General features: G+C 39.0%; 1 protein-coding gene across 1 annotated transcript in view; it reads right to left on the bottom strand.

Annotated features, from left to right (window-relative positions):
- Positions 1 to 876: 876 nt before the first annotated feature.
- The window catches only part of PCCA (propionyl CoA carboxylase, alpha polypeptide), a gene marked incomplete at its 5' end in the record, with an annotated part of 138,240 nt that continues 126,838 nt past the window's right edge, over positions 877 to 12,278 (bottom strand). The window contains 3 exons of the mRNA XM_008944768.1: positions 877 to 1,000; positions 1,648 to 1,750; positions 10,257 to 10,367. Of these exons, the coding sequence (XP_008943016.1) occupies positions 877 to 1,000; positions 1,648 to 1,750; positions 10,257 to 10,367 (338 nt within the window). The remainder of the gene's footprint in view (positions 1,001 to 1,647; positions 1,751 to 10,256; positions 10,368 to 12,278) is intronic.

The following is a 12,278-nucleotide window of genomic DNA, read 5'->3' on the forward strand; positions in this document are numbered from 1 at the left end:
GGGGTGTGTTTGTTTCCCTAATGCAGTACAAAAAGATGAATGACCATGCCTGATTGCTCAATGCAACTCTTTGTTTACATACCTGATGTATCTCAGTTAAAATAGGTGGGTATCTCTTTTCTATTAAGATACGCAGACACCTACTACAGAAAGAAAATACTTGTAACAGGAAAAGAACACACTAAAAGATTTTTCAGAAATGGGACTCCTTTTCTTTTTGGCAAGTAAGAATGTTTTAAAGGCTGGGGGAGTAAAAAAAATCTCAAATCAGAGCAGGGAATGTAATAGCAGTTTGAGAATCAATAGTTTCTTCCTTACTCTTAAGTACAAAGTAATTTGCTACTTCTCTACAACAGTGCCAGACTACTGTATGTCTTATGCTGGCCAGTAAAAACTACAATCAAGGATCCTCCTCATTTGTCTTTTATTTAGGGAACAGTGGCCTTTGAGTGTCTGCTCTTCTCCTTACACCATTTGCTATGGAGGATGTAACTCATGGAAGGAAATAAAAAGGTGCTTTACTTTCTCCTGTAGATACATAAGGCAAGGAATGACCTAGCCCTACATATGCTATATATTACAAAGCCATTATGCTTGCCCTAAGTGTCTCTTTTTTCCCTTTTTTTTTTTTCCTTTTTTTTTAACACCATATGGTACTATTTATCTTTGTGAGTACAAATAAAAATAAAGACTTCTTGAAACCACATTTGATTTATTCCTGACCACTGTAAAATCAGTAATAGAATACACTGTCAAACCACTGGCATGGAATGTGAATAATGTCTATTCTGCATTGAGTTCCTTCTCACACGAACATACACACAACTACATTAAAGAATGTGAGGCAAGAAGAAAGAGTCATGTTGAAGTCTGCATTCACTGTATGCAACAGTTGCAAACACCAAATATCCAAGCAAGTTTCACAAATTCCACTGTTCTAACAGAAGGTCTCAAGGTGTCGACAATGATGGGACAGAGGACAACAACAGCTAGAAACACCCTAGAAGAAAAAAAAACACTGTTCCAAAAGGTTGAAGAAGTGAATTAGTATTTTGACGCAAGGTACTGCAATACCTGGCCAATTAACAGTACTACCCAGGCTAGTAGCAGCTACTATAAAAAAAAAAATGAGGGGTGGGGGAACAAAAGTACCAAAAACCATGCTGACAGCAAGAAAGGTGCTGCCTCTTCCAGCACTCAGAATTAGACCCTAAACGATTACAGTTCTTCATCAAGGCAGCAAATTAGTCATGAATCTACAGTATTTTAAAGCTCTGTAGCTGAATATTCATATTATCCCAAAGTGCTTAGATCACTTCAAATGGGCACATGGGAAATTTGGGATGCTCAATTTGTGGTTAGTTACTAATGCAGCAATGTTTTGCATTAATGAAACTCCTGATGTGCATTAATTACTGTACTGGCTTGTAACATATTTTTGCGCCTATTAGTCTGCTAATATGTAGAATAAAAATAATCACGTATGACTTGTGTGAGTAGGGAAATGTAAGCCACAGCTCATTTGAATTCTGAAAAAAGCAGACTATATTAAGAAACCATGCAGTTTCTCACTGGTCTCTCCTGTGCATGAGAAGATGCCATTAAGAAAATGCATCAACACATCTAAGCTCCTAGAAACAAACTTACCTTGGAGTCCCTAGAAAACGCTGTGATCTCAGTTGTTCAGCCACATACAAAGATGCTGATGTTGCCAGTAGTTCTCTTCTTTCAAGATCTGTCAGCTTGTGTCCTGGTATTCAGAAAGCAGTGAAAAAAAAGAAAAAAAAAAAAACACACAAAAGTTAGATAGCACAGACCCACATGGACACAAAAAGTAACAGCCACCACTGAAGACACTGTTCAGTCCTTATACATGAAACCTACATTTTTTCCCTCTAAATTAAGATGAGGCTCACCACAGCAGACGCTCTGAGTTTCAGAGTTTAAATTGCATGTTTTCATACAGATCAGCCCTACTGCTAACACTGGTATCTCTGTTAAAAATAATTTGACAACTGAAAGAAAAAAAAATAACTGAATGATGCTGCAGCATCTTGTTTTCGTTACTGAAATGTCACTGGTTGACATATTGTGCCTCATGCTGGTAAGGAATCCATCTGTACATTAGAACTTACACAAAATATACAGCATTCTTTCTCAGCACTTTACCTTCCACAGGCTACAGATCTTCCAAGTAAAAGGGATGATGCAACACTATAAACCCTAGAAATAAATGGGGATAAAACTGCTCATCAGCCCTGAGCCATTTAATGTCATTTGTGTAATCATTAGTTTGTGACTAATGGATTCAAAGTCACTTTTGGCACTTCAGAAGCAGAAAATGGCTCAAAGTAGCCTATGAACGGAAGGCAAGCAAGCTAATAAAGGTTTGGACAAAAAGGTGCAAACCAGCAGGTTTTCTCCCAACCTGGTCTTGTTCCAGAGTGACGGTTAATTACAAATTCAATTGTCCATTCATCAGGCAAAAGACAGAGCACAGTGACGGAACTTTGCCCTCCCCATCTTTAGGATAGAAACTGCACAACACAGATTTGGTACGAAGATCTGGCAAACAGGTGGCCAAGTCTGGCATCACCAGAGAAGCAGAACAATCAAAACTGATGCAAGAAGGAGCAAAAGGACAAGTTAAGTACTCAGTCCATAAGGCAGTGGCAAGAAGTCAAAGTTGACACAGAAGAGGACAAGTGTGAAGCTGAATTACCACGGAGAAAAAGAGGCAAACTTTTTCCTCTGAGAGATTTTGCACAGATGAAAACAGGAGTGTTTCAAAAGCCAGAGGAAAGGAAAACACAACAAATAAAGTTTTTTAAAAAAAGATAAAGGTTAAGACTGAAAGGTTTAGCTGAACACAGTTACAACACAGCCTTCAGAAAGTGCTTTATGCGTACATATCACAGCAAGTGCCAGCATCTATGGCAAGTACAGGTTTCACATGAAAGGATAGGGGAAGAAGGGGTTCAGAAGGTTGGAATTCCTTAAGCTACTCTGCCCAGGGGGGCACATTTGTCCCCCGCCCTGGAGCAGAGGACCAGCTACACAGCTCCCTGTCCCACCACCTGCATCACTCCTGCATGTAACATCAACTCACATTCCCCACTACTGGCCACCAGTAAGTGACAATTTCCTTCAGTAGCATAAAATACTACTAATTCAAGACTTATGAAAACCCAGAATGGAGGCCTCTGGAAAAGACTGGAGCAGACTTTACAGTAACATGCACAATTTAAAAACAGGATGTCTTCTGCACAGGACCCATCGTTCCACTGGGCACATTACACATGGACAGGCAAAAAGGCTGCTTAGAGTCCACCCTGGCAATGCAATCATGCCATGGTGATGCAAATACACTCATTACAGTTCCAGCTAACAGTACAAAAGAGCTGTCACAGGCCAAAAAAATATGCAAATTTAAAAATAACCAAAGCCAGCAAATCTACATCAATCTATTTTTAATTTTGTCCATTCTAACATATTCTGGCTAAAGAGTACTGCAACTTCCTTTGCTCAGTGTTTATTTTTTATCTGACTTGAAATGGAAACTTTTCACTTTAACAAACCCATGCAGAAGTAAAAATGCTGAACGGCTGAGGAACTGGCCTGAGAAACAAACTTGATCTTTCCTTTGCCATCTCTTAGAAAAACTGATTGCAAAGCAAAAGTGGAAAATGCTGAACTTTTGGACTCTTTGTGTATATATATGCATATAAGGTGTATATACAAGCCTTATGTAATTATACAGTGCAATAACATCAACATACCTGGCTCTGAAATGTGCCTATTTTCCAATTCTATACACACCGTTAAGAAGCTCTGAGATCACTTTTCCAAAACGCTGCATCTAAAATTGATGAATTCTTTACATGTTTCAGCCAAAGATACATCAGGAAGCTATCCTAAAACCTTTGCTTTTTCAGTCACTCTGCCTAACACCCCTGACAAGTTTGTGTGACCAAAACTGCATGTTCCCACCTGCTCCACACCCTGGTAGTATCAGCTCATACAAAGGAACAAGGTAAAACTAGAAAGATCCCAAATTGAAGGCTTTATTGCACGACCTTCATCTTGGATGCAATCAATAACTGCTTTTGCACTTGCTGTGCTGCAAAAACTATTTTCTCCCTGTATCTTCAATAAAAATCAAACTCCAGACAGTGAACAAAGGTCAATAATTTGAAACAGGTTAACAACCGGTCAAGAGTTACATTCACTGCTTCGTTACCACAACCATGAAAAAAACACTTATCCACTTTCTCCGTCTGTCACTATTTGCATTAGTTGTGGCACAAGTGCAGCAAGCAGAAAACCAGTCATGACTCTGAAAGATAATATGAACTGTAAACAAGAACATACCAAAATCAGGTTTCGGTCTTTGGCAATAAAAGTACAATCCTATCACAGAAGGTCCTTAGCACAGCTTTGGAGGCACACCTCAGAAGAGTGACTAAAGGCTGCTTCCTAAGGATGGCAATTTACCCTCACTACACAAGATGAACCACTGTCAGTACTGCCTTAGTTCTCTGAACTCCAGTCCCACATCCCCTGCATTCTGCTCTTGCTCTGCTGCAATGCTCAGCAGAATTCTGAATAGTTTTGAAGTTAAACTTTCAATTACAATACTAGATTTGGAAATACACAGATGTTCCAGACAGTGATACCTCTGTTTCACTTCAAGTGTTATTTTACTTTAGAAGCCACACCTCAGGATTTCAACTGGGCATCATGAGCTATAAATTAATATTCACCATCAATAAAAATGTAACAGCACAGCCTTTCAGGTTCACTACACAGAAGATGGATCTGGTCAGTAACAAAGCTACCTCTGGGGCATTTGTCCAGGTGCTGCCTTAACAGGGAGTGAAATGAGTCAGCAGCAAAGGTTCCCCAGCTTCCATTTCAGGAAGTTCTGCCACTGCTCACTCCTACTCTCATCACTGCAGACTCCCGAGCTACAAGGAGATTTCATCTCCACCATAAAATGGAAACCAGCTCCTGAATCTCTCTGCTCAACCTGGGATATATTTCTGCATTATCATCACTGAGCTAAAATATATAAAGCAAATGTAAAACAGGATTAATGCTTATAAAATTAAGTCACAACTGAAGAAGTGGAAACGCTGGTGTTCCTATCATTTAAAACTAGACTGCACACATCTATTACTACTAAGTGACAGAACCCTGGTCAGGAGGAAGACAAGAAAAAAGTATTCCTCTCTCATTTCCCTGATGTTATGATTGCTTAAATCAATATTATCCCAGTATCCCCCAAGCTGAGTCAGAAAGGTTCATGCAATTACTTTACATAACCAACTTCAAATTAAATTACATAAAAGGTCATCTTTCCCCATAACAGCCTCATTTACATTTTGTCCTAGAAATCTGTTTCCTACTATCAATTACAGGAGGGGGGGGAAACCAAAACAAAACACACAAAACCACAAAACAAAACAAACAAGCCCTGGTTATATGCCTTGTTCCGTTACTTAATATTTAAAAAACTGTTTTCTGACTAGGAAGAATAAAAATTTAAAGCAAAAAGGGTACAATGGAAAGTGCAATGCATAATTCACATCCATACCAATGAAGGCAATGTTTATATCACTCCTAAGTTCTGTTTTGACTCAAGTTTTTCCCCAATGGATTTTGAAGTTGACCACTACAGCTGTCATCTATACCATGTAGACTGAGGCAGGAAAAGTTGGATGTTATTGAAGGGTTTAATTTCTTCTGAAGTCCAGCAGAGCTTTGCTCCACCTAGATGATCATGGTAAAAGACAGATGATATTGTCAGTGTCTGCAACTTTAAACCATTCAGAACAGTGAAGGAGTTTGTCTCTCAGAGCTTGGGATCCTTTATACTATGGAGGCTATAGCATATAGAAAGGAAACCTCTACTGTTTTGAATTATAAAGGGATTAGTGACAGACCAAGAAATATTTGTTGGCTCCACCTGCCAGAAAGAAGAAAGTGAAGTAAACTGTTCAGTCAACTTTTATAATCCAGTAGTTTCACAAAACGAAGACAAAGATTAGAATCTAGTGTGAAGAAGATGAATGGAGTTAACAGCAACCATCCACTCCTTTCTAACAGTAACACAGCCAAGGGAAGCTGCATACCCCCTTCAACTAATAACAGAGGGGGGAAATTTAAATCTCCAGACTTAAATTTAGAAGTCACAGCCACAGTTTCAATTTACCTAAAACCCACTTTTATTCATAACAGAATCATGGAACTGAGGCTGAAGGGACCTTGGGAGGCCTGCAGTTTGCCCCCCTCCCCACCAAGCAATCTCAGCATCAGACTCAGACCAGGTTGGTCAAAGGTTTGTGCAGTCAGATCTTCAACATCTCCAGTTTCTGACCACTGTGTCTTGCTGTGCAGGTCACTGAAGAGTCTGGTTTCATCTTCTTGGGAACTCCCTCAGAGGTCTGAGAAGGCTGCCATTAAGTCTATCCTCAGTTTTCTTGTTTCTCCCAGCCTCTCATCACAGGTCCTCTGTTCCAATCCCACCACCACCCTGGTGGCTCTTTGCTAGACTTGACTCAAGTTTATTGACATCAGTTAGCATAAAGGATTGTCCATCAGAACTTCTGCTCTTCCTCTCCATCCAAATGACGTAAACACGCTAGGAGAAGTAAATGATTTTTTTCCTTTTTCCTTTGTGTTTTGGTATGATTTTTGCACTAGTGTCTTGGAAAATGCCCCATCTCTCATTTGTCCAGTTTGTCTCTCCCAAAGAGACTGACCAAGCATTTGAGACGTCATTTAATAATCAGGAAGAGCAGACCATTAAAAAAATCTCAGTATTAAAACAGATACCCAGGAAAAGATTAACCGTGAAACAGACTGAACCGCAAACACTGATCCAAGTTAACAGGTACTAACCTAAGGATGCTTGAGTTTAATTTGTTCTTTGTCAAAGACTCCTCTTTGTGAAAATAGAGATGCTTTCTGTGCCTCTAAAATAGGGATAATGGTATACTCCTTTCTCACCAGGCAGGTTAGAAAGTAGAGAGGCTGGAAGTACACACTGCCTGGAAGCTGTTGAAGGACAGCTTGCCTGACAACACTCCCTAGTAGCATGGGCTACTCCTGCATCTAGGCAAACACTTCTGTGAGCAAAGAGCTTGGAGGCCAGTGTGAGAAAGATGTGTTTGTGCCACCTGACCTACTCAGTGTTGCTGCACCCCCCTCAGATCTGCACTTCTCCCAAAACATGCATTTGTGCTGAGAGCAATAACCCCCTCGAGCCGACCCACCCAAGCCAGAATTCCAGCCAGCCATCCCTCCTGCAGGCAACAAAGGGGTATGACAGCAGCTCTTCTCCCCCACTAGCCATACCCTGAGCAAGGGTAGCTTCAGCACACAGCAATGTTTTAAAATAACTTGCAATAAACAAACTGGCTTCGTTAATGAAGGCTTATTTAAAGAAGGGAAGAAAAAGAGTTAAACTCTAATCATGAAAATTACTAAACATGCCACTTCTAGATGTAATTTAAAGTGGGCATCACAGGTTAATGGAAAAGCTGCCAAGATATTTCTAATAATTATTTTTTCCTTAACTCACAGTATAAGCCTTGTAATAAAGGACTTATAATGAAACCCTTGAAAATGAGACTGAAAAACAAAGCATCTCTTCTTCTACTCTTAAATATGACTAAAGTTAATATTTATATTTGAAGAAAAATGCACATAAGAAATGGGCCAGCACTTCATGCAGTCACCAGAAAGAACACAGCTAACATTCATCACTTATCATCCCTGAAGACCAACAGTGGCAACTGTCTAGTTTACAACAGAAACACAATGGATTGTGCTCAAACAAGAATAGAGCATGCATCTTCACTGAATTTTTTTTACTTCTTAAGTTTTCCAAACTTAAAAAACTTCTGGTATGGATTCCTACTGTTAACAGTAGCAGGTATTTCGAGGTATTTCCAAATCCACTTTGGCTACACATTACTCTAATTTTTCAGATTATCCCAGATTTTTTTATTTTTTTTTACAGCTTCATGTCTTCTATAAATAATATTAAGACATATGAAGCTACTTAATTTTCAAATCCTCCTAGCAAAGTTTACTCTAGGTATTTATATCAAAAAAGTTAGTTGAAGTCAGTAGAGGACTTACATTGGATAAATCAATTTGCCTCTGTTTCTCTTGCTGAGTTTTTATCTGTCATCTGCCCACCACCCTTGCTTGCCTTCAACAGTTCCCGTTAGAGTCTTTGCATTTGCAGAAATATCTTTCAATAGGTACTTTAAAAAACTATCAATATACAGTTCAAATCAGATGGCCTCCTGACAAATTTCTTGTCACCCTGCAATTCGTGCACCAGGAAGTAATTGGTTATATACAAGTTAACACTGTAATATAAAATAGTAAGACAAATAAATAAATAAACAGACAAACAAACAAATAAATAGAAATGCAGACTAGAGTGTCTTTCCATAGTCAGAAACACAGAGCAAGGAGTCTCCTCCTGGGTCAGCAAAACCTGTCCCAGCTTCTTAAAAGTAACAAAAGCCTCAACAGACACATGATCACAAATAAGGGTAGAACAGTTCATGTTTTTATTGTTCCCAGTTGTGCATGAAGTGAGGCTGCCTTTTCACAACATGGTATGACCACATCTAATTCCCTGCATCCTCACCTTTCTCCTCCACTCCCTTCTCCCCATTCCTAGCCTGCCATGCACTTTGAACATCTCCTCAGGTTCACCAGATTCCTTCGTGAGCTAAGTCAACCCAAGAACTCACAGAAAACTACCCCAACAAAAGCAGAAACGATAAAAAAAATGCAGGTTTATGGTGGTTTAGGGAAGTGAATCTACTGAGGAAATGCACTGAAAAGTCCCAGAACTATCAAAGAGATAGGCTGTGGGATTCTGTATGAAAGTGTCAGGGAAGGGAGACAGAGCAGCTAATCAGCAGCACTGAGCCTTCAGAGCACATCAGAGTACCCTCAAATCTAAGGTGGATGAAAGCAAGCAGAGTTACCTGAAGATTAGTTAAGTACACCTTAGCAAAGAAGACAAAGGAACACTTGAGCTTCAACCCTCACAAGCTTACTGCCACCCAAGGTGACTGACTCCTATCACTTTGGTCACAGTCATGAGCCAATAACAAGCTGGATGCATTCATCCCACATGTAGGACTGTACAGCACAGAACTGCCAATTACATCATGACATAAAGTAGTTCTGTGGATGAATAGTCTTTGCACCAAATTCACACACTGAGTCCCAAGGTAAGAAAATCTGTTCTGGTCCTTAACAGGATTAGAATTTGGCAAGGTGCCAGTCATGTCCAGTGACTGTCAATGTCACCTCCAAAGTGATATCAGGATTCTCCTACATTGGATTAATAATGGATGGAGAAGAAAGAAATCTCCACTGAATTAATAAAGGACCCATGAAATTATGAACTATAAATATATATATTTTTATATATTTCTTTTTTTTTTTTTTTAAAAGAACAAAGAGGTTCTGCCTGATGAATGCCAGCTGAGGTGTGAGGCTTCTGTAGGACAACCACAGATGTCAAGAAAGCATCTACAGCAGATTGGCTGAGAAAGTAGATAAACTTTTACAATTTGACCCTTTTAAAAGGAGACCAGTCTATTTGTTTACTTACATTTCCTGCCAACTGAATTGTTTGGGATGTTGTAAAGAAACATTTGCATTTGTGTTTATGTTAACCTAGTGAATGAGTTAATAATTTCAAGGTGATACCCATTACTGTAATGAGTATTAAAACCAGGTGTACAGAAAAATGAAATGCAAGATCCTCCAAAGCACACTACAGTGAATACAAAGGATACCACAAGATGACTGTAACGATGTTACACAAACTCACTAGAGAAGCAATAGTGTTGAGTACAGAGAAATCTTATCCTCAGTTAACAGTAGCAGCATTGTCTGCAGTGAACCACAACAGCATGGTAGCATTGAATTGATGTTTATTTTACATAGTTCCTATCACCTAGAAATGTTTTTTCTTGACTTTGGAAGTACTTCATTTATTATTTTCCCACTACAAGTACGTAATTTGCCTTCTTGAAAGAAGTAATTGTTTCAATTGCATTAGGCATTAAAAACTCTAATTGCATCCATGCATGGATACATTTAAGAAATAAGTAAAGACTGATTGGGGAACACATCAATCTATAAATATAATGGAATAATAACCAGAAACAACACCCTTCAAGAAAAAAGGAACATTCCCAAATGGAACAAACCTTTAAAGCCATCAGGATAGACTTCAGGAAGGAATTTAGTGCTGATGTCTCCTTGAACAAAGCGTGGATGGGCTATCACTTCTCGCAGTAAAGAAATATTGTGAGCCACACCTGAAAAAAAAAAATCAATACAAAATTAGGTAAATGTATTAATCACAAATGACAATAGGAAACAACTTGTAAAAATATAAGCTCTTATCTTTGTGGAATAAATACTTGTTAAGAACTTCAAGACCATAGAACTGATTTAATCAATGCAGATATACCAGTTTTGTTCCATTCCTGCCTCAAGACAACCTTCTTAATCACTCAGTTTAATTAAGAAGTAAACCTTCACCTCACAAAGCCTAATTCAAACACTTAACTAAGTCAATGACAGCAAGCACAACTGAGAGACTTTTGGTTCAATCCTATCAAATGTAAGCAAGACCAGAGCCATCTCCTTGAAATGACAGATGATGACCATATCAGCCCAACTCCAGCGAAGCCTGGTCCACCTTGTCATCCTGTCGCCTTACACACACCCTGTGGAAGACTGTGCCATGTTACACTGCAAGCACAGTGATGAAAAACAGAGGAAAAGGTTTCAGAGCTTCTATGCAGTTTTATAACATTTTAATCTTTAAGTCACTAGACAATCCTGGGGAACTTAGAGAACAAAGAAATCTATTGTTTGCCCTGTCTATGCCTTTATCCAACCTCACCTGGCCAATCCTTTTATCAAAAGGTCCATTGCCCCTTTAGCACCATTCTGTGATTCTGCTAGGTATACAGCAACCCATGCCCCTCCCCAAAATTTCTTTAGTTAAAAAAATACACTTATAATAGCCACCTTTATTGCTTAATTTCCTTGAGTATTATAGATTTTTATTCTTTTTTTCTTAATTTCTGCATGTCCTTGCTTCCCACTTCTCAGTTTGCCTCCTCGCTTTCTTTTTTCCCATAGTTTTATTTCCCATAGTTTTATTTCCCATCTTTTCCTCTGGTTTTTGTGCCAAGACAGACAGACAACTTCTAACAAATGCACTCTAAAGCCACACAGCTCAAAGGATGCTGCCAGTGTCAGTCTGGTATTTGCACACAAACCAGCAAGTCCCCTGCCCCTTCCTCACACACAAGTAAAAAATTAACTCATTTTCTCAGAGAGGAAGGGAATAAACCATATCCCACTTCCAGCACAGGCTGGAAAAAACAATCATGAGTAGAGATCAGGACAAGATAAGTACTCAGGACAGTTAATACTGGAAAAAGATTGTCTAGGGAAGGATGAGTCAGCAAAAACATCTAAGAACAGGTTACAGAAACACCTGCCAGGATGCTTATGTATTTGGTAAACCTTAATTCAGGCAGTGGGACTAGCAGACTTTCTGAAATCCTTCAAGCTTTATTTTCCTTTGAATTTAACACAGCTGTGTAACTAGCTTAGTAACTTAATGCTAAACTGCACTTCACCAGAGGTACTTGCAGTTAAGCAGCAAATATGACAGTCATTAGAAGTCATTTTACTGAAATATTAAATACAAAGAGGTCTTTGGAGGAAATGGGAGAGGAAAAGAGGTTAAAAAAAACCCCAAAACTTAGTAAGAAAAACCACTCAGGTAATTTAAATTATCTTCTGCCTGCCACACTCCAAACAATTTTCAAAGAGAAGACACTTTCTGGTTTGGGAGTAGCACACAGGTCATCTCTGGAAAGGAAAGTTTACAATTATGCAGGTGAGAGAAAACCATGACCTTTATCTCAACTCTTTTCTCAATTTTGGAAACAGATTGTAACAAAAAATTTGAAGAGCCATGACAGTTCAATCCTGGCGTGACTAGAGAATAGCACTAGAGAATTCTAGAGAATAGTATTTTTTAAGAGAAGTATGCAATTCAGAAGCATAAACTGTAGATTTCTGCAGCTGTTTCGCTACTCATTCCAGATACGCATAAATAAGGAAGCTGCTCTAGGAAAGGGGTTATCCAGCCTCAGATGTGTGGTGGGCACATTCCCACCCTTCAGGAAATACAAAGTCATTCA

Source organism: Merops nubicus, unplaced genomic scaffold (genome assembly GCF_000691845.1).
Source record: "Merops nubicus isolate BGI_N331 unplaced genomic scaffold, ASM69184v1 scaffold14047, whole genome shotgun sequence".
Lineage (NCBI taxonomy): Eukaryota > Metazoa > Chordata > Aves > Coraciiformes > Meropidae > Merops > Merops nubicus.